This window comes from Amblyomma americanum, chromosome 1 (assembly GCF_052857255.1).
Source record: "Amblyomma americanum isolate KBUSLIRL-KWMA chromosome 1, ASM5285725v1, whole genome shotgun sequence".
NCBI lineage: Eukaryota > Metazoa > Arthropoda > Arachnida > Ixodida > Ixodidae > Amblyomma > Amblyomma americanum.
In genome coordinates, this window is record NC_135497.1 from 478,867,288 (window position 1) to 478,889,158 (window position 21,871).

General features: G+C 44.7%; 1 protein-coding gene across 1 annotated transcript; it reads right to left on the reverse strand.

Moving 5' to 3' along the window:
• Window positions 1-3,620: 3,620 nt before the first annotated feature.
• On the reverse strand, window positions 3,621-15,583 carry LOC144126641 (uncharacterized). The gene is made up of 4 exons (XM_077660445.1): window positions 15,529-15,583; window positions 8,740-8,989; window positions 4,537-4,697; window positions 3,621-3,961 (listed from the first exon to the last, which is right to left on the reverse strand). Exons 1-4 carry the CDS (start codon window positions 15,581-15,583, stop codon window positions 3,621-3,623), a joined length of 807 nt encoding a protein of 268 aa, XP_077516571.1.
• Between the last annotated feature and the right edge of the window lie 6,288 nt (window positions 15,584-21,871).

Consider the following 21,871-nt stretch of genomic DNA (forward strand, 5'->3'; position numbering starts at 1 on the left):
CTTCGAGTGCATCCGGCCCAGAGGAATAGGCGACGTCACAAAGCAAGGCCACGCATCCATTTCAATTGTGTTCAGGAGCCATGTTGTCGTATTTTTAGTACTACGACAACCAGGGGTCCAGACATCGGTTTATTCAGAGCCGACAGAACAGCTAGTGCTCATTTGTAGGCCACAACAAATGTCGCGGTGGTATACTAGAAAATACTATCTCCGCTCCCACTGGCTCAGAGCGTTGATAGCGGCAGAGGGCTTTGTTCTAGCCGTAGACGGCAAATGACACTAAAGCGGGCACACAAAGCTTTGAAAAATAACTTCATATTGTCGCGTTAAGGCATTTTCGGCTAGATGTTCCATTCTCATAGTTTTGTCTCCAGCAATTATCACCCTCCAACCGTCCATTGTTGTAATATATTAGGCAATTAGGCCTAGATGAGTTTTTTTACCGTGAATATGTTTTAATAGATATAGGCGGTGAAGGTCGGTTCAGTGATGGTGTAGCTTTCAAAAATTGTGATTTTGGCCGTGACCTCAGCAGCTTAAGCCTCTATATTGCCAAACTTGGGAGGCTTCCTAGGTCAGCAGCTATAGCACCGTATCCTTTTTTTTGGGCGATGAAGCCTTCCAGCTGAGGACCGACTTCATGCGTCCATACCCATGGAGGAATCTGAATGACAAGAAGAGGGCCTTCAACAACAGACTGAGCAGAGCACGGTATAAATTGATCTTATATTTTTTGTTACTGAAATAATGTGGTAGAAAAGTGCCTATTTTGTCAATTGATAGTTTTCCTAGAGTTTTAATTTAAGCTTTTTCAGTAGCATTCATATCCACAGGACAAAAACATTAGTACAAAAAAATATAAAAAACTCAGACATAGATAAAAAACGTGTTGCTGTCATATCGTAATAACATTCCTGTTGCTATGACTGCATCTCCCCACCTGCATGTATTTTAGACTACAGTTGTTGAACGTGCTATCAGCCTGATTTGAGATCATTATTGTCTGATATGTTCTTTGCATTGCTTTCTCAGACGATGAGCTGAAAATGCCTTCATCATTACTACAGCTAGGTTGCGGGTTCAGTACGAGCTATCCCCCTGTGCCCTGAGAATGCTGACTATGTTGTCAAGGCCGCCTTGGTCTTGCTCAATTTCCTGACAGTAAGGAATCCTCTTGCGCAAACTTACAGTGACAGAGAGGACGTGTTTAGGAATGTTGAAGGACATTGGCGGAAAGGCGTCTTAAGGGCGTCGGAGGACAGTTCAGAGCTTCGGGATTTCCTTCTTGCTCCCGCCCACTCAAGAAACAACCATGCTGGCGCCGCCGCAGCCAGAGACTTGTTTTCTACTTATTTCAGGCACGCACCTGGCGAAGTCCTCTGGCAGTGCCACAACAAGGCATTTCTAGGGAGTCAGCCCTGAGACGAGAGACATGCCAGTAGCATCATTCATGCTACTAAAGATACGGTGCTTTTAAATATATGAAAAAATGTGCACAGTTTTTACTGCATTAACCTTAAGGCTGCTTTAACCTGTGCAGCTGATTTTGCTATTTCGGAACTACTTTATGATAGTACGGTCAAGCCTAGTTAAACAGTATATCGGCTATAAGAGTATTCTGTGTATCAGGCACATAGCCATGGAAATGATTCAACAAAAATTACTCATGTTATGAAAAGAATCTGCAACAAAGCTTTATTTAGCAGTGTATTCCTGGAATGCTTGGAGCAGCTTTATCTGCAGCCCCGGTCGAGCGGCCTCCGGTACTATTTCTATTATTTTGCCTCATGCTATTCCGAAATGTTCAAAATAGCTAAGATTTTCGCGTGTGATGAGGGCCTCGGTAAGCTTGCCCATGTGAGCTGCTATTGCCTCATCGACCCGGTCGGTCTTTCTTTTATGCCGTTTGCCCTGGAAAATCTTGATGTGTAGCAGGAGATGTACCAGCAACTGATTCCTGCGAGCATTGGGCATCTAGCACCGATTCTTCGAACTGTGCGAGTCCATCGTTGTCAATAGTTTGAGTTCTGAGCTCAAGTACTTCACAGTGCTCAGACACTCCATTGGCCTGGAACGCACCACTTGGCTCCAACACTGTGTTGGTCTGAGACACGCCGCTGGTCTCGGACAATGCGCTGTCCAGGAGTACTGTGACGAGACGAGATGCACTACTGAACCCCAGCACACAACTTGATGCTGGCTGGCTTGTTTTTGGCATCATATAGTTGCCTGAAATCCCGCATATATTAGAACAGCAACCATGTACTATATAGAGCGAATCCGTCGAATTTCTGGGCTCATTTAAATAAAAGAAGTCAACGTTCCGAATGTAAATACGGTACATAGCATATAAAGTTCTGTGCTGCAAGAGTGGGCAAAGTGACAGCAACGCTGCAACTATGCTGAAAATAATTCTGGCTTTTGCACAGGTTTTTATCGCTTCCACTGCTACTACATGTCCCCCTTTCGTCGTCCCGGGTACGTTGTGGATTACAGCGCAACAGAAATAAGAATCATCTCGCCCGGGTGCCTGGTCAACATTATCTTCTTTAGTCAAGATAGCCATGGTCCGACCGCGACCGGACTGCTCAACGTTGTCATGGACTATCCTATCTTGCTCTCATCATCATTAACTCTTAACCCTTTGAAACACCATTTTTATTTCGTTGAACACATACATTTCCTGCCTAAATAGTATATTCAGACATTAAAAAGACCACCTGTTACTTTTCCACGGCTAAATACTAGTAGTTATTTTACTATAGGGATGAGCAGAATTTCTTACAAAGTGTCATAATCGATGAAAATAGTGACATCGAAATGCTGTGTCCTATCAAGTGAACACCTGAAGGATGGTGGCAATAATTTCTATTTCAAATGTGCACATCCCAAGCAGCACACCAACAATGGACCGACGCTGGCATAACAGTGGTTAAAATCGGCACTAAACTAGGAGCTACGTTGGTATTCGGGCAAAAAGAGACTTTTTCCAACCTCGGCCCGACGGTCTGGCCAAGATTGGACCTATCTACGTACCCACACTGGCCCGACATTCATGCCACGATTGAACCACTGTTCAGCATATCTGCTAACACTGGGCGGACTTTCACGCCACACTTGGACCACTGTTTAGCCTATCTGCTGACACTGGGCCGATGATCACGCCACAATTGTACCTCTGTTCAGCCTATCTGGTAACACTGGCTCGACATTCATGCTGCGATCGGACCACTGTTCAGCCTGTCTGCCAACACTGGGCGGACATCCATGCCGCGATTGTACCCTCGTTCACTGCCTCTCAACCAACACCAGCCTGACGCTGATGCCACAATTGGGCCACAGTTCAGCCAATCTGCTAACACTGGCCGAAGTTAATGCCATTGGCATATGAGCGACTGAGTATTCACATTCCGGTCAATATTTGCAACAGGGAACTACGGGCTTTAGCATTGCAAAGCTGCAAGCATCCTTGCTATACACATGAACAAAACGAGGCAACGAAAGAATGAAAGAAACAATTTATTCTATCACAATAGTTGTGCAGTGCCTGGTTCAGGCACAACACCTTGAGGGCGGGCTCAGGTGGTGGTTGGGGAAGCTTGTTTAAAAAAAACTTGACATCAGACGCGTGCCAATGAGTGCGGCGCACGAGGAGGGACCTTGGGAGGGAGTGAAGGCCACGCATGAGGAGGGATCCTGGGAGGTGGGGGCCACGTGGGAGGAGGAATCTTGGGAGGTGGGGCCGCGTGGGATACTGTGCTGGGGGCCGCGTGGGACACTGTGCTGGGGGCTGAAGCACAGGGATTCACAGCAGTTGCCAGGCTGGCAGCGGTGTCAGGCAGAAATGCTTCAGCGAAGCGCCTTTTTCTGCCACCACTACGGTCCACCGAACCCGGCAACCACTTTATGATGAAACCCTGCGCTTCCGCAACATCCACCCCCGTCTTCTCACAGATCGCGTCTGCACAAGATAAGTGTACATTTGAGGTCAGCAGAAAAAGTATGCTGGCTCACAGAAATCAATAATATTTCACACACTATTTCACTAAGAGAGAAAACGAAAAAGGCCACATAATTACATACGATTTCACAAAGTGAGTCCCATAATGCAAGGACTATATACACAGCAACCAAATACATCTTGAAACAAACAAGCCACAAGAAAGCTATTCTAAGCAACTGTATCAAGCTACTGTGGCATCATGGTCTACCGCTTTGGAACTACTAACACATGGGAACACAAACGGTTAGCAGAAGCAAGGCATGAGACTGCCATCTATGGCAAGAGATGGATACGACAGGTTTGAGAGCTTGCTTTGAAGGGCATCTGCTGATTCATTCTTCACAAAAGCTGCAGAGGACTACCCCCATAAACAATTACAGAAACAAAATATTCACCTGGTATGAAAAAGAAGAAAAACATGATAAAGGGGAAAAGTAAAGAAAGGAAAACAAAGTGCACCAGAACTTGTTACATGCTCTTTCACTCATCTTTAAAAGTTTAATTAACAGCAACTACAATCAATAACAATATACCTGTTGCCACCTTGCACAGTTTATGGGAAATAAACCAATTCTTCTCTTTGTGGCCGTGGCGGCTGTACAGTCTTTGTACGGCCACCCCCATGATGGCAGTCATGACGTTTGCTGCCACCTCCTTGAGGCCCTTGCCCCCCCAGGCGGACCAGCTGCTTTCGCTGAAATGAAGAAATCATAGTTGCACAACTGTTAGGCATAAAACAGTAATTATAATTTTTTTGCAGAATGGAAGAACTGAGACAATTGTGTGACTACATGTCAGCAGCCCATACGAGTACCTACAATCTTAACGCATCATTTCTGTATGAATACAATAGCTTGCGCAGTTCGCTACCAACAGAAAGCACCACTGCCAACACGGACATTTTTTTTCAGTTTACTAACAGCAGAGAAAATTTAGCTTTTGAGGAAACGTGGTCACTCCTATCCATATTTATGCTTCGTATCTGAGAAACTTCAACTTAATGGTTTTAGCACTCATATGTGCTGGATGTGTTTTGTCTGCACAGCCATTACCCTAGAATTGGTTTGGTTTGTAGTGCTAACGTTCCAAAGAGACTGAGGCAATGATGAGAGATCGTAGTGGAGGGCTTCAAAAATTTCAAACACCTCGGGTCTTTAACGTGCATCATTGACATCGCATAGAAAAAGGGCGCCTTGGTTTTCGCCCCCATAGAAAACTGGCCACATCGATAGGGCTTGAACCTGTTTGGGTTCAGCAGTTGAGCACTTTAACCACTGAGCCACCACGGTGGGGCCCATTACCCTGAAATTGAGCACGGTATAATGTTATAAAAAGGACCCTTATTTGCATTGCCAAGCACCTGAGTGAAGCTGCATGGTAAGCAACCACCTTTATTTAAATGACATTGCTTGTTTTTGGCAGCCGCTCAAGTAATGAAATTTGTATAATGTGAGCAAAAGACAGGAAAGAGGTGGGTGAAAACTGCCCCATTATCTGGAAAACCTAGCACACATTAAAGATGTGCCGAGAAATGACGAATTTCCAGCTGTGCCCACACACGTCTTCAAAGTTCATGCTACAGTATATTAACTGAAAGCTACTTCACGTAAAACAGACCTTACAAGATCTTTAACATTGAATGCATTGAAGACAAATGCTACTCCAGTGTACCACAGTCCATGTTAAACTAAATTAAAACAGCACAACAATATAAAGAAACAAATGTAACGAAAATGAGGGTCTTGTTATGAGATACGTATGAAGAAGCCAGCCACTGGCAACAAGAAAAGCATATAGATTTTTCTGGTGTTGATCGATGTAAAATAATGTCATCATAGAAATAACTCATTGAGAAATAACTTGAGAAATAAAATTTGTCAACAGCAAAAGTGGTATGCAACGCCCGGCCACCAGCAGAGCTCGGGAAAACAGCATCTCAAAGACATCAAGTGAGACCATCTGGGCGAGACTGCCCGGAAAGCCTGTGACTGCAACGTCAGCCACCAAGCTACTACAAGATGTGACAGGTACAATGCTTGCCACAGAGCCGGCACCAATTAGCTTGGTTTGAAGTTTAGTGCTTCTTCTCACCTAAACGCTCTGATGCGTCCCGCAGTGGCATTTTTTTTCGCTGTGTGGCTGAAACATGACTTGGCAACTGCCACTTGCCACAAGAGATTTTGTGAACGCCACATGTTCAGCACTGCTATTGAGCGCAACAAATTGAAAGGAGCCAAAGAGCAGATAAAGAGAAAGCCTTATCAGCTGTTTTGACAAGTGATGCAGTTTTTGCGAGCTCTGCCACTGGCTGGGCTTTGTGTACCACTTTTGCTTCCGACTGTACATCTCATTACATAAAGAATTTACAGGTGTTTCATCAAACACTTTCGTAAATTTGTAAAGAAGCTCAAGGTTGAAATGGAAAAAACTATTTCGGAAGGAAGAACCTCAGCAGAGATGGACATAATTTACTGCATCCATCTCCTCGTTAGTGCTAGTTGAAAAACTAACTTTTTAATTAAAACAGTTTGATGGTTAGTGCCAAAGGGGAGTTCAAAGCCATGTATAAGACGATGGGATGTGAGCAATTGAAAACAAAAACTGATTTCTAAAAGCCCCTCAACATGAGAAATTCTAGCATTTCTTCATGGAAAACAAAAACTCAGCACGTTAAGCGTGCAGGAAGATGACGTGTTGCAGCGGCTAAGGTGCTCAGTTCAAACTGCAAGCGGTATTGTGCCACCTCATGTATAACGTTTTGCATCCCATCTTGGTGTAAACAAAAGGTTGTAGTCATTGCCAAGTGCGTGATCATTATTTTGAAGCGAAAACTTCACCACGCTATCTCTGAACAATTTCGCGGTGCTTGCGGTGTTGACCTTCAAGTGAGCCAGACGTGAAACCCCTTTCGGCGCGGGTGTCTACTGATATATGTGAGACAGTTACCGCGCCATTTCGTCAAAACCAAGTTTGAAAACCTATGTTCACTTTTCTTTGAAAGCAAAAGAAAGGCACATTATTGGCTCCCTTGGATGGTGGAAAGCTAAGTCGCCCTTTAAGCCGGCCATAGTGGCAGATGTATCGTTGTAGCAGGCAGTGCTGAAGCTATAGATGGTCAGCTTTTTGTGTTCTTTGGCGTTAGCGTGGACAGTGCTCTACACTCCGATGATTTTGAGGAAAAGAGGGCACGTAACTGGCTCCCTGGGGCAGTGGACGCCTCAACCGCACATTGAGGTAAGTGTCAGTGGGGAGAGAGATGTGGGCTGCAAGCGTTAGTGCTGACAACTTTGCGGCAGACACGCGCCACTGCAGCAGTAAGCAGCAGTGTTCACTGAGTGACCAACGCAGCGTTCACGGAGTGACCAACCTCTAGCGATCAACCATTCATTTAACCGCCACCTGTAAAGGTGGGCGCATAGCCTGTCCAGTGTGTAGAACAGACTCAATGTTAAAGGCCAAGGTGCGTCTACTCACCCGATACACCACAGGTATCCCCTCTAACTAGGTTCAGCGGTAGTTGAACCACAGCAATTTTTTTTAAAGCGCTGCAGCGAAATAAAGTGCTTGACACACCACAGTAGAGCAGACACTTCAAATCTGGTGCCATAGAAACGGCAACACGTCGTCAGCGAACATCACCTTCGTCTCTGAACTTCATGTGTGCCTGTTGTGCTAATTTTCAGTATCGTGCGGAAAAAAATGCCGGAATTTCTTATGGTGCAAAACGCTTCAGAAAATGTTTGCTTTTTTTACTTTAGAAAAGATGTAACATCGTTCACAGCCTTCAACTCCCATTGAAACAAACCACCGAACTGCGTTTAAGGACTAGAGACAACTAATTTTATTGCACATTTCCTTCTGTTAAACGATGCGTTAGTCATTAGAAAACATGGATTACCATGTGGTATTTGCGTACAACAGATAATATTTCATAACTGAATCTCTTTTCTCATGCTGTTTCCGTTTCATGGACCAAACGACTGTGATATCAAGATGTTTTGGTCACATGATTCAATAAAAAACAGTAATATAATCGATGATATGTAGCTTTAATTCACTACGACATTCAGACCAGCCTCTTGCAAGACCTGGAATGACAAAAGAGACCTGTCAGTGATTACATTAGTTTTTCTACTGGATCATGTGACCAAACATCAACCTGACGTCACAGTTGTTCGGACGATGAAACCGAAACAGCGTCAAAAAAAAAAATCAATTATAAATTATTTGTTGGTCGTACACGAATACCAGAGGGTGCTACATGTATACAAGTGCCTAACGAATCATTTGAAAGAAGAAATCACGCAAGCAATATTTGGTGTCTAGTCCTTTAATTGAAAAGTTAATAAGTGCATTTCAGTTAGTCTATAATTACGGAAGTTCTACAGTACATTGTGTGTGCTGCATCTGTGTGTGTTTTTCAGCGAGTATTTTTTATATTTTGAACTGCCCGTTTTTAGGATTTTTTAAATTGTTCCATAAAACACCCGTTACGTATAAAAGTAACATTCATGAACAATGCATTTAAATTAACAAAACAGGCTGTGAGAGTGCACTCAAGCATATCAGTAGGAATTGTAGATATGTATAGCATGTAATTCACACAACATATGGTAAGCTCCCTCTCTTAATTGGTGGTCAAATTTCTTCACAAACTTCTGATTTGCATATGCACAGAATTTTTTAGTACGCATTCATTTTTCCCAGACACAAATTATCAAAGAACATTAAATTACCTGCCAGCAGCCACACTTTCATCTTCTATTGCAGCCTCGGCTGACTCCAGCTCCTCGACTGTGTAGGCGGGCAGTGCGAGGGTGGAAGGCGGCAGCAATGGCGAGCTCGGCCGAGCACTTCCTGTGTCTGTCTGTCGGTCTGACCGCAGCTGCATGTTTTCTTCAATTCTTTGCACACGCTGCATTAAATCACGCTGCTGCTGTCGGACCTCGAGTACAAGGCGCAGAATTCTGAGCAGGGTAGCTGAAACTGAAGCAATTAACGATTTAAGTAAGAGCAAGGTTCCTAATGCCAATATTATTTATGCACCAAGGCATAAATAAGAACAATATGAGCCTAACAGTAGACAGCAACACACTCTCTACTATGTTCCTAAAACTTCCACCAATATTATCCTACAAGACACTACTAATTCAAGCATATTCCTTGCAAGCCTAATGAAAATGCCATAGATGTCACCAAGCAATGACAAACACCTAGGTCAAATGGAGCTGCTCTGTGTGTGACTGCTAGCACAGCTAGGAACTGCGGCCTTGTTCTGTAAATTATTTCTCAGTCTATGAGCTTCCGCGAATTTTTACACTGCTTCAGATCGAGGCATTTCAACTGCTATTGCACAATGGCAGAGGTGGCAGCTGTTAGTCCCAAATATATACTTGCAGTGCCATAAGAAGCACGTGCTAAAAGAAGCCATAAAGCAGAGCAGGCCTGTGCCTGTAATCTCGCAATGCACCATTTAGAAAGGACTGTTTACAGCGACACCCACATGGGCCAGAATTCAATGTCTGTTTTGTTATAACTGCAAGTGCCGGCAGGAATCAATGCATTACAACTGCCAGAGAGAAAGCCCCCATAGAACTACTGACCCTGGCTGACAAACAAAATACAACAAAGAGACAGACCAAACGTTTCTTGCTAGGCACAGGAGCTGCAAATTCGTCGAGAAATAAAACAAGGCCATATTTATCTCATCATGCATCCAATTTGCTGCACGCAAGTTAAGGCTAAATTCCAGCTGATGTGCTCCAGAAGGCAGTTATGCCCTTGTCACACTAGCAAATTTAATGTCATTCCAATGAGATGTCATTCAATGCTTTGAATGTCATTTGGTCTCTTTCAGTGCTACACGGTAAAAAATAATGTCATTAAAAAATCATGGAAGTGACGATCAGTGAAAAAAAAATAGTACAATTCAAACACATCAGCGCAGATAAAAGATGTTTGAAATTGTTGTGTAATGTTTTAAAAGCGAGTGAGAACATTTCTGTGCAAAATTATAACCGTAAAAATTTATTTCTGGCAATTAAAAGCCAAAGCAGTACAAAATCAACCACAAATCTGATAAATGTAAACAAACAAAATGGCTGACACGGCGGCGCGCGGAGCGTAGAATTAACTTCCAAAAGCTGAAGTGCTCAGTTACATATTTAAGTACTTCCGAGATAAAAGACCATGGAACGCCAACCAGGAAGAAACATGCAAGCTAAAATGGTCGATCGTCGCGGGAAAAGCCATGCTTCACGCTCGGCCATTGCGGTTGGCTCCCACTGAGACCGAAAGTAACAGTTATCCACGACGGCTTCTAGTGTCAAGAGGTTCGGACCGAAATTAACCTTTTTTAGCAGAACTAAATAAATAAACTCACAGTGCGCATGCTATTTTTTTGCGTCGCTTGTTTCTGCCGTGCATATGGTGTCCAGAGTACACATTCGGTTCGACATCGAATGCGAAAGAGTTCTCCAAACTCATTCGATGGCGAATGTCATTAGAACCGAATGACAATAAATATTCCCGTGCAGCAGCCGATTAATGATATTACAAGGCGTTTCTCGCTACAAAACTGTCACGTGAGTATGTGCTCCCACTTATCTATGTCAGTACCATCAGATGTGCCCCGAATAATGGAACAGGGTGGACAAAGCCGAAATGAATGCATAGGCCATCACGGGCACTTTGTTTTGTTAAAAACCTGACGCTGCAGACCGAGCAGGACCACGCAGTCGCAGTTTTGAGGCATAGCGCAGAAAATTTATATTAGCCCAATATGTTCACACCTGGGTAGCTGCACAATGTTTCTAGCAGAAAGAAGAGCCCGCACTCCTTACAGCAGCAACACTGTGAGGCTAAAGTCACATTAAAGAAGACAACTGAAATGGGTATTTCTCATCTTGCCCTACAAGTTTTGCATTGAAAATTTCTTCCTAAGATAACAATTAAGATATGGCAAATTAATATTTCTGAATTAGCATATCAAGAGGATTTCAAAGACATGCTGACCTGGTCAACAAGAGAACCTATATCCGTGCGCCACACCTTTTCAGAGTGCGTTTTCAGTTTGTGCAGCTGGCAACTATCCAGCTGAAACACCGAGTACATAGCTCAGAAAGGTTCGGAACAGAGCGGTATCACGGGCGCATAAACGCGATCCTGCACGAATTTCGCGTGATGCAAAAAATTGGCAGTGGCTTAGTTCAGCTATGCGAGAATATACGCAGTGAGGGGTGCGGTTCCCCCCTGGTCTAATGGCGTGGTTAGTTATACGACGATCCTTAACATCTTCCTCTTGAGTTCCTCTTCTTTGGTCGTATCCATCATCGCCTGGCTCCGGTCTCCCAGTAGGGGCAGGGCACGCCGCTATTTTGGCTCCGCGTCCTTGTGTCTGCGCTTGGCGATGCGCTCTTCTGTCTGCTTCGGCGTCTCCGCATTTGTCTTGGCCTTGAGATGCTCGTTATTCCTTGCCTGGACGGCTAAATGAAAGGCTACAACGTCGGGATCCGACGACTCGAGTTTATCCCGTCTTTTACGCCACGCAGCGTCGGCCTCGATCTCGCTGGCAGCTACGGAAGTGTGGTTTCCTCCGGCACATCACCACCACCCCTCATTATATATTCTACACCGCGACCACTCCTCCCCTTTCCGCTGAAGCGCAGTAGATTGCAGCGGCACGGTGCGCAAGCTGCGTGCTCTGGCGTCACTCGGCTCCTTGCGCATTCGCAGTTTCTTTGGCCGGAGGTGAGCGGCGTCTGCCTCGTGGTCGACGTCCCGCGTTGGCAGCTGTGCAACTCAGACGTTACTCGGCTCTCCTAGGCCGGAGGCGAGCGACGTCTGCTCCGCGGTCGGCGCTCGGCGCACCAGCTGTGCGGCTCTGACTTCACTCGGCTCCTCGCCCGTGCGCAGAACTAGCGGCCTAAAGTAACAGCGAAACGGCGAGACGGCGGGTAATGTAGCTATCGCTCCAATAAATCCCTGTGTTTTCACGGCGTCTTTTCCAAGGAACAAGAAGAAGCGTTCAGACACAACCCGCCGTAAAAACCAGTGAATGCTCGCGATTTGAAGGGGAGCGCTGAGGCGGGCGCTGTTTGACGCGGTGGATACCCTGGCGTTGCGAATTGAAGCTGAAATCCGCGATGTTCTCACGACGACGGCTTTCGAATGCGAAAACCTGCGACACGCCAAGAGATGCAGCGCACCTCGATCGTGGCGTACTGCAGGATCCCACCAACGCTCTACTTTAACTGGGCAGATTTTGAGCGAGGGCTACAATTGGCTACCAGTCGAGCATTTCGCGGTGGCTTGGAGAGGCGAGATTTGTGCATGCGCCGTTACCATGGCAGCAAGAGAGGAGCAGCACGTGTGGCGTGCGCTCCGTCGCCGCCCCGCCGCACGCCGTTCTATCACCCGAACTGCGTGTCGCATGCTCAGCATTGCGTATAAAAGGTGGAGATGTAAAGGGGGCTGTAGCACAAGGTTTGACACGGTTGCAGAGATGTAGATTCCAGCGGCTGCTAAACGGAAGTATATAAAAGAGATGATTAACTCTCCCGGTGCTGAGGTTGTCGCCTGGCACTTGGCTACTCAACAAAGAGAGAATGAGCGTAAGAGGGCGAAGAGAGCAGCGGAGACGACCGAACAGATCGAGGAACGGCTGGACAAATCGTGATGCCAGACTGCCGAGTGTAATAGACGGCGCATAGCAGCGGAGATGGAGTCCGATGTGCCTTATTGCTAAACATATAGTGATCATAACAAGGTCAGCCAGAGAAAACGTATTTCTCGCTATGTATATCCTGGCATAGCCGAGCTAAGCCACTGGCAATTTCATTTCCTACTCTCCTGTAGGTTCCCGTGCTCGAACCCAACCGCGGCGGATGCGTTTGTATGGAGGATAAACGCTTAGGCGCCCGTGTGCTGTGCGATGTCAGGGCACGTTAAAGATCCCCAGGTGGTCGAAATTATTCCGGAGCCCTCCACTACGGCACCCCTTTCTTCTTATCTTCTTTCACTCCCTCCTTTATTCCTTCCCTTACGGCGCGGTTCAGGTGTCCAACGATATATGAGACAGATACGCGCCATTTTCCTTTACGGTCCCCTAAAAAATAAATTATTACTTTCCTGTAGGAAGGCCCACATTTGCTTTCCTGGCGCCATTGCACGCATCTGGCAACATGGATCACAGTTGCGCCAGCTTTTCCGCAGGGTTGGGTACGCTGAAAATAATAATAATTGGCTTTTGGGGGCAAGGAAATGGCGAAGTGTCTGTCTCATATATCGTTGGACACCTGAACCGCGCCGTAAGGGAAGTGATAAACGAGGGAGTGAAAGAAGAAAGGAAGAGAGAGGTGCCGTAGTGGAGGGCTCCGGAATAATTTCGACCACCTGGGGATCTTTAACGTGCACTGACATCGCACAGCACACGGGCGCCTTGGTGTTTTTCCTCCATAAAAACGCAGCCGCCGCGGTCGGGTTCGAACCCAGGAACTCCGGATCAGTAGTCGGAGCACCCTAACCACTGAGCCACCGTGGCGGGGCCTACGCTGAAATGCAAAAGCAGTATTTGGAAGAAATTTGAGTATCCTTAGAATGTCATTAGAAACATATGCTGCACGGTGTGGTTTTTCAGTGACTCTACGTCAGTGCAGGTTAAAGACCCCCTTTTAGTCATTATTATTCCGATGTCCACTACGGTACCCTTTTCTATCTTTCTTCTTTAACTCCCACTTTGTTTCAATCCTTTTCTTAAGGCGCAAATTAGGTCTCCACGAAGATGCCGGACAGTTACACTAAATTTCCTTTCCTTTGCTAAAAAAATGTCTCACAGGGTGTCACGAAACAAAAGGACATGCGCCTAATTGGCTCCCGTGGTCAAGTGACACCTCAATCACGCTTTGAGCTACGTGGCAGTAGAGATATGTGCTGCTTGCCTTGGTGCATTGCAGCAGGAACACGGCAATGGAGCAATAGGTCACGTATTGGCTTGCACCAAATAGGGATATACACTGTAAAAATGCGATGTGATCTTAGTCTTTTTAAGGGGTAAGTCACATGTCGCTGAGCTGACACCTTTTTTGGTGTAAGGCACAGCTGTTTCTTCGTGACTAAGTATTTACGCTTTTGCACACAGTGTAATGTTACGCTTCTAATAGCCTAAACTTGTACTGCAATAAGAAGACTAACTTTAAGCCATTTAGGTATAACATTACGCCTTTCTATGAGGGGTAAGTGTTAGTCTGAAGACAGCATAAACGTATCCGAGCATGAAAGGTCCAAGTTTGCACCTTCAGCAGATAAGTTTATCCTACGTCTAGAAGTGCAAAGTTTCTTTGTCAAGGAGTAAACTTCCACCGGCAGAAACAGAGCAAATTTTGCATCCCTGTGGTGCTAACATATACCCTCAGTCACATGGTGGATAATGTTACCTTTCCTTTCTAGGGGTACAAGGTATAGCCCTATTGCAAAGGGTATCTATGCACGATCCGGTGATATATATATATATATATATATATATATATATATATATATATATATATATATATATATATATATATATATATATATATATATATATATGAAAATTTGAGAAACGCTTCATTTAAAGGAAGATTTATTTTGAGTCGACGTTTCGGACAGAGCCTGACGTTTCTCAAGATTCTGTCCGAAACGTCGACTCAAAATAAATCTCTGTCTAAAAGAAGCGTTTCTCAACTTTGCATTTTACCTCTAGCAACTAAGTATATATATATATATATATATATATATATATATATATATATATATATATATATATATATATATATATATATATATATACATACTGTCCACTCAAGAGCACTATTAGGCTTCTGTAACGTAAACCTGCCCCTTAATGCTGTACTTAAGTTGAGCCATATGGTGTAAGCTGTTGTCTGGCTAGAAGTAGAGGTACTACTGCATAATGCACACAAAGCATTCATCAAACAATTGAAGCGAGAAATATACCATCAAACTTATTTTACTACATGCTATACCATATTACAGCAATGGCCCTGGCAGTCTTCTCCATAGAGGTGGGGGCAGTATGCACCATGTAATTGACCTGCACAGAGAAGAAAACGTTATAAATTTTCCAACTAAAAAGCTTAGTATACCGTTACCATGAGCTTAGTTAATGTCTAAAAATGTAAAGTGCAAGAAAGGCAGGAATACAGGAAGATGCATGAAAACAATGCCAAAAGTGCAGGCTTCTAACTGCTTATTAATGAGAACCACGATCAGAAAATATATGCAAGAAAAAACAATACACATCCCAAATGACAGATACTTAATCGCTCGCATATGCTCACATAATTGGAAGCGCACTGGCTTCTATGGAAAAAATTTAAAAAAATTGGCAGTGGCTTAGCTCAGCCGTGCCAGGTTGTGCTTAGCGAGAGGAACGGTATACTGTGGTCACGTCTAGTTGCTTTCCATGTGGCCATGGCTATGTGTTAGACATTATAGACGAGCTATGTGGTGAAGGCGGCACGCTTTACAACTGGCGATGCGCTCTTCTTTCTGCTCCGGCGTCTTCACATCTCTCTTGGCCATGCGCCGATCGTTCTTCCTTGTGTCGACGGCTAACTGCAAGGCCACAGCCTCGGGATACGACGACTCGAATTTCTCCCGTCATCTACGCCGCGCAGCGCCAGCCCCGCTGTTCTTGTTTTCCATGACAGTGGTTACGGCACCGTATCATCCCCAAACCCGCTTTATACGACGCCGCGAACCCTCGTCCGTGCGCACGCGAGACTACTTTGTAACGTGCGCATGCGCAGTACACCGCGAAACTGCTTCGGCGGAGTCGAGCTGCGTCTGCTCCGCGGTGGACACGCCGCGCCGGCAGCTACGCAGCTTTGATGTCACTCGGCTCATCGCACTTCGCAGTAAACGTGAAACTCGTTGGTCGGAAGCGAGCGGCGTCTGCTCCGCGGTCGGCGCGGTGCACCAGCTGCGCGGCTCTGACTTTTCGGCTCCGCGCGCATGCGCAGAACTGCTGACCGAGAGCCCCAGCGAAATAGCGGGACTGGGGGTAATGTAGCTTGCACTACAAAAATCACTTAGAAATTAGAAAAATCCAGAAGATTGATCCCAGCTGCAGGGTGAAACTGTTGGCATTCCGAATGCCGGACTACTGAGAGTGTCGTATAAAGAAAAAGAAAAAGACGTGTACGGAATGGAAAAGAGTTAAAAATAAGAAAATTAATTGTAATCTAACAAATCCTTCGCTCCATTCCTATGTGTTCAGTTCTGCATAGTTTCGTTTACTTTATTTGTTAAATCGTTTCTTTATCCCTGACCTGCACTTTTTCCCTTTTTCCTGTTTTTCCAATTTATTACCTGCGAATTTTCATTTCTGAATTGTGAATTTGCCTTCCCGGAAATCTCATTTCAAGAGTAGAAAAAGTGTGATGCAGCCCCTGGTAACAACATGGCTCTGGTCTCTGATTATACTATATTTATTGTAGCCCACAGTGTGAACTAAAAAGGAAGGCAGGTGATTATCTAAGTGTCAGTGAGATATCGCTAGCTGTAATTATTTGTGTGTACTGGATTCCCTGGATACATTACCTGTGAATTTATTTTATATTAGTAAACGGCAGGAAGCTTGTGCCTGTGATGGCAACTCTGGGTTCATCCCACTGTCGCTGCCTTTTGAAACAGTTCAACTTCCTGGAAAAAAGGCTTGAACTTGACAAAAAGGCTATACACTATATATTTTAATAAGGAAGGGGTGCACACATTTGTCAAGCCAATCGAAGGGTTTTTGAGTGCACCTCCTAACATCACCTAAAGCTGAAATTAGGCATTCTTATTTGTTTGTCTATTGGAGTACGGCTCCTGGAAAACAAGAAAAAGCTTCGGGCTAAAAGTGAAATAATAGCGAGGCCAACTTACACATCTCAAGAGTCGTCTTCACTCATGTGGTAATGAGGTGACGTCGTACGCACAGAATTATAGGGACTAGTATAATAAAGGTAGCTTTAGTTATGGTTCGTAACCGGTTTATACTACATTTTTGCATCTTGCCTGTGCAAAAAGCTCTGGTTACTCGACTAGCCTTCACTGAAACTCTACATGAACTATACAGGCAGCATAAAGTATTCTCCTTCTAAAGTACCGTTTTTGCTTGAGTAAATTACAAACGTCGATTTTACAGCTAAAGCTTTACTGGCCGCGAGCTTGTGATTTCGCCGTAGCGGTGCTCCGTGGAGGTACATGAGGTCACAACGCGCGCCTCGCTGCGGAGCCGAACCGTCTGACCGGACTGGCGCGGCTGGCACGCTAGGCGCGAAATAGAGACGTGCTCTAACTGCGCCGAAGCCGCCGAACGCGTCGGCGTTGAAGCGCAGTTGCAGTACAGTGGGTCTCTCTTTGGCCGACGTGATATCGCCGTGACGCACGCCTTAAAAGAGCCTGCGCTTAACCGCTAACCTACGTATTCGGTGGCGGCATCAATGGGAGGCACTGAAACCCACCAGTACACTCAGTGAATAAAAGAACAGAAAATCTGTGACGAGGCTCGGAATCGAACCAGCGTCTTTGGCGCTTGAGTCGGAGACGCTACCAGTCCGCCACGATACCTCAAGCTTCAAGCATGAATAAAGGCGCCTCTAGTGAATGCGCTGTTCCGATGCAGATGTCTCCGCGCTTCCGCTATGTAAATGCAGGCATAACAGAGCTAGGCCATCAGCAATGTTTTATATACACAGTGCTGCTTCTCCTAATGCTTGCAACATACGCGGCAGGAAAAATTGCCATGAATTACAATTTGCCGGAATAGTAAAATTCAACCTTATATATAACTTTTTTTCTGATGCTTAGCATAATGAGATTGTAAATACTGACTGACGGAAATCCTGATTGACAGCATGAAAGAATTAATATTAAAAAGTTACCTTCCATATCTGCTGCGACGTGCAGGGCACCTGAGCTTCATTAAAATTTAAGTTCACTTCATTGTTAAAAAGCTAAATTAATATGGGTTCATGTTAGCTACTGGAAAATATTCACATCAGTGAACATCATCTTTCTGAAGAAAAGGAAGTGTGCATACTGCAACAAAACTAATAGCCTCACAGCCTGCACGTCACATTTATCTTTACATACATAAACGGTGCGAGTCATATTAGCTCGGTAGAATGCCAGCCCACCAAGCATTACTATAGCTGTGCGTCATTTTTTCTGACTTTTTCAGTTCATGCATTGTAGACAGCGCCCCTGAAACTACTTCCATATGAAATATTTGCTCAAGTACACCCTACTTTTGCGAAAAAAAACTGTATTGATATTTCACGCAATAAAAGAGATCACAGTTATGGAAAATTGGTTTTGGAGGAGAGGAAATGGCTCAGTATCTTTCTCACATATCGGCGGACACCTGAATAACGCCGTAAGGGAAAGGATAAAGGAGGGCGTGAATGAAGAAACGAAGAAAAAGGTGCCGTATTTGAGGGAGCCCTCCGGAATAATTTCGTCCACCTGGGGATCTTTAAGGAGCGCTGACATCGTAGAGCTCACGGGCGCCTTAGCGTTTCGCCTCCATCAAAACGCTGCCGCCGCGGTCGAGTTCTAACCCTCGAAATCCGGATGAGTAGCCGAGCGCGCTAACCGTTGAGTCACCGTGGCAGGTAAAATCTCAATTCATTATTCAAAAATTCCATCACTACTATGTACTCCGAAACATCGAAAGGCTCCAAAATCTGTGTAACAGAATGGCTGCAGCTGCATAACACAGTGCACACTGTTAATTGACTGACATCAAGCAATGACAAACTTGCTAGTGTTATAATCGCATAATAAAATGCATATCACACAAATCCCATCAAGAATACTTTTGCTGTTTTGAAGAAGCCATTTTGAACTTCACTGCCAGGAGCGACAGTGCTTGAGTGCGCTTGCATTCCTCCTACTGCCATGCACACTGCAAGAGAGGCACCAATGATAGCGTTAGTGTAACGGTTGGTCATTACTTGTATAATCATTATACCACATAATGGCAGCACACATGCTCAAAAAACAGCACGAATATTGACACAATGAGAAACTGCAGCATTCGAATCAAAATTTTATCTATTAGAGCACTTGCCACATATTTACAAAAGGAGCAATCGAGGCAGTGCACTAGTTACTACCGGGCAGCTGCTCGCACAGTAAGCATAGACAAACTTCTACACCACAATCATTGAGTACCAGTGAATTGTCACTAAGTGCTTTACATAACTAACATATTGTCTTACACCAGCAACTGCAGAAGAAAGAAAGGACTATATTGTTACTGCTTACGAGATCCAAAATATTCCTAACAAAAAAGCTTTGAAACTAAACTAGCAGGTCAACACTCTCCCACAGAGATTGCACGCTGAACTGAACTCAAGAGAATACATGAGCACAAAAAGAGGTGACCTCGACCGCATGCTTTTGTGGTCAAATATTTGGACACCAACTAGCTCAGACCTTTTCAATTCTCAAGAGAACTAAGCAAGCCCACTGTTCACCATTAGTTCTAAGCCTGACTGAAGAACAAATAACATATCAAATCAACGCCATTCGAACACGCATCTTCCATTCCAACACAGTAAAACTGCTGGAATAAGTCAATCTCTCGGTTTGCGAAAAACATTGGAAGGTCTGTGCGAGAATGGCCGCACGCTAGGAAACGTAGAGTACGAATGAGTTAAAAATTTAATGCCTATCAATGTTCCTAGTTTACTGTTTTTTTGTTTGTTTTCTACTCCATCGTAAAGAAATTGAAGCCGTCCATAATCAACCAGAGAAGAAGAAAAAGTGACCTGCCAGGCGGAGTCGTCTTGTAGCGTTAAATTTATAAGAGGTTTACTGTCCAATGGGAATCAGATAAATTGCTGAGGTAGATGCGAGCACTGAGCGCAGTACTTCCCGCAGAAGCGTGCACTCAATTTACTCGCCCTTTGCTGAACGCAGACTGTGCTTTGGACATGCCTGATCTGTAATGGTCGAAAGCAGGGAAAAATACGTTGCGTTGGAGAGACTACAGGCAATACTCTTGCGCGGTGCAAACGAAGGATCAGAGCCTGCAGCGAAGGAAAGCATGAGAAAGAGGCTTGAACATTGCGCCGGCTCCCTCCGTACGATGAGCTCGCCGCGACGATCTGGCGTGCACTGTTTCAGACGTAGACTCTTTCGCGAAGATGTCGCTCATTACATCGTAACGCATCGATGAAGCGTGCGCGATGAAGTAATCTCACACACACACACACACACACACACACACACACACACACACACACACACACACACACACACACACACACACACACACACACACACACACACACACACACACACACACACACACACACACACACACACACACACACACACACACACACACACACACACACACACACACACACACACACACACACACACACACACACACACACACACACACACACACACACACACACACACACACACACACACACACACACACACACACACACACACACACACACACACACACACACACACACACACACACACACACACACACACACACACACACACACACACACACACACACACACACACACACACACACACACACACACACACACACACACACACACACACACACACACACACACACACACACACACACACACACACACACACACACACACACACACACACACACACACACACACACACACACACACACACACACACACACACACACACACACACACACACACACACACACACACACACACACACACACACACACACACACACACACACACACACACACACACACACACACACACACACACACACACACACACACACACACACACACACACACACACACACACACACGCACACACGCACACACACACAGCACCAACTACGACAAGCGTGGAAAACAGGGGCAACAGTGGGTACAGAGGCGTCGTCTTCGACTCTATAGAAGCATATATCAAATGGAAATTGACAGGCACGTGACCTAAAGAGAGACGGGTGAAAGTACAAAATAGAATAAAACTGCTTCGAGCCTTACAGCCGTATGAAAGAATAAACTTATGTTCTGACTCAAGTGTATTTTTTAAAGTATAAGTGGCGAAGAAAGTTTCAAAAATGGCACTTAATCCCCACCTATGAAATTAGTTTTTAGATGCATGTAGGCGCCATAAGAACGAGGCTAAGCAAACATTTCTGAATATAAAATAAATTCATGAACAATCAAGGAACAGAAGTGCCAGCATAGTACAAGTGCCAAGTACAAGTGTCAAGAACGATTTTATTTATTTATTTGTTTATTTTATTTATATACAATACTGCCAGTCTCAGTAAGAGACCGTAGCAGGTGGGCAGCCAGTACAATATAATGTTCAAAACACAAAAGAGAAATTACAAGCAGATCAACAAAAAGAACTCTTACAATACGTGTTACATAACTACAAGTAGGCAGGTTACTAAAGAATACATTTAAGAATCAGAACTGTAACAAAAAAGAAGACAAGTACAGCAGCAGTCATTCATGCCAGCAAGCATGCTAGTATTCCAAATATTTAACAATAGGAACTTGAAGAAAGCGAAAAACGGGTGGCAATAGACAATGCAATCATCCTTAAAAGTAACATAGTATCAAGAGATGTAAGTAACTGTTGGGCAGTCATCTGGTAAGATGTAGGACTATTGGCACATTACTGATTCTTGTTACATTCTACTAATCTTGAAGTGAAGGAAGATAGTGAGTCCGACATGGTAATCGATGGATCAAATCGATTCCATTCGCTGATGGCTAAAGGAAAGAAAGAATGCTTGAGAGTGTTCGTTCGGCATGAGTATTCAGTT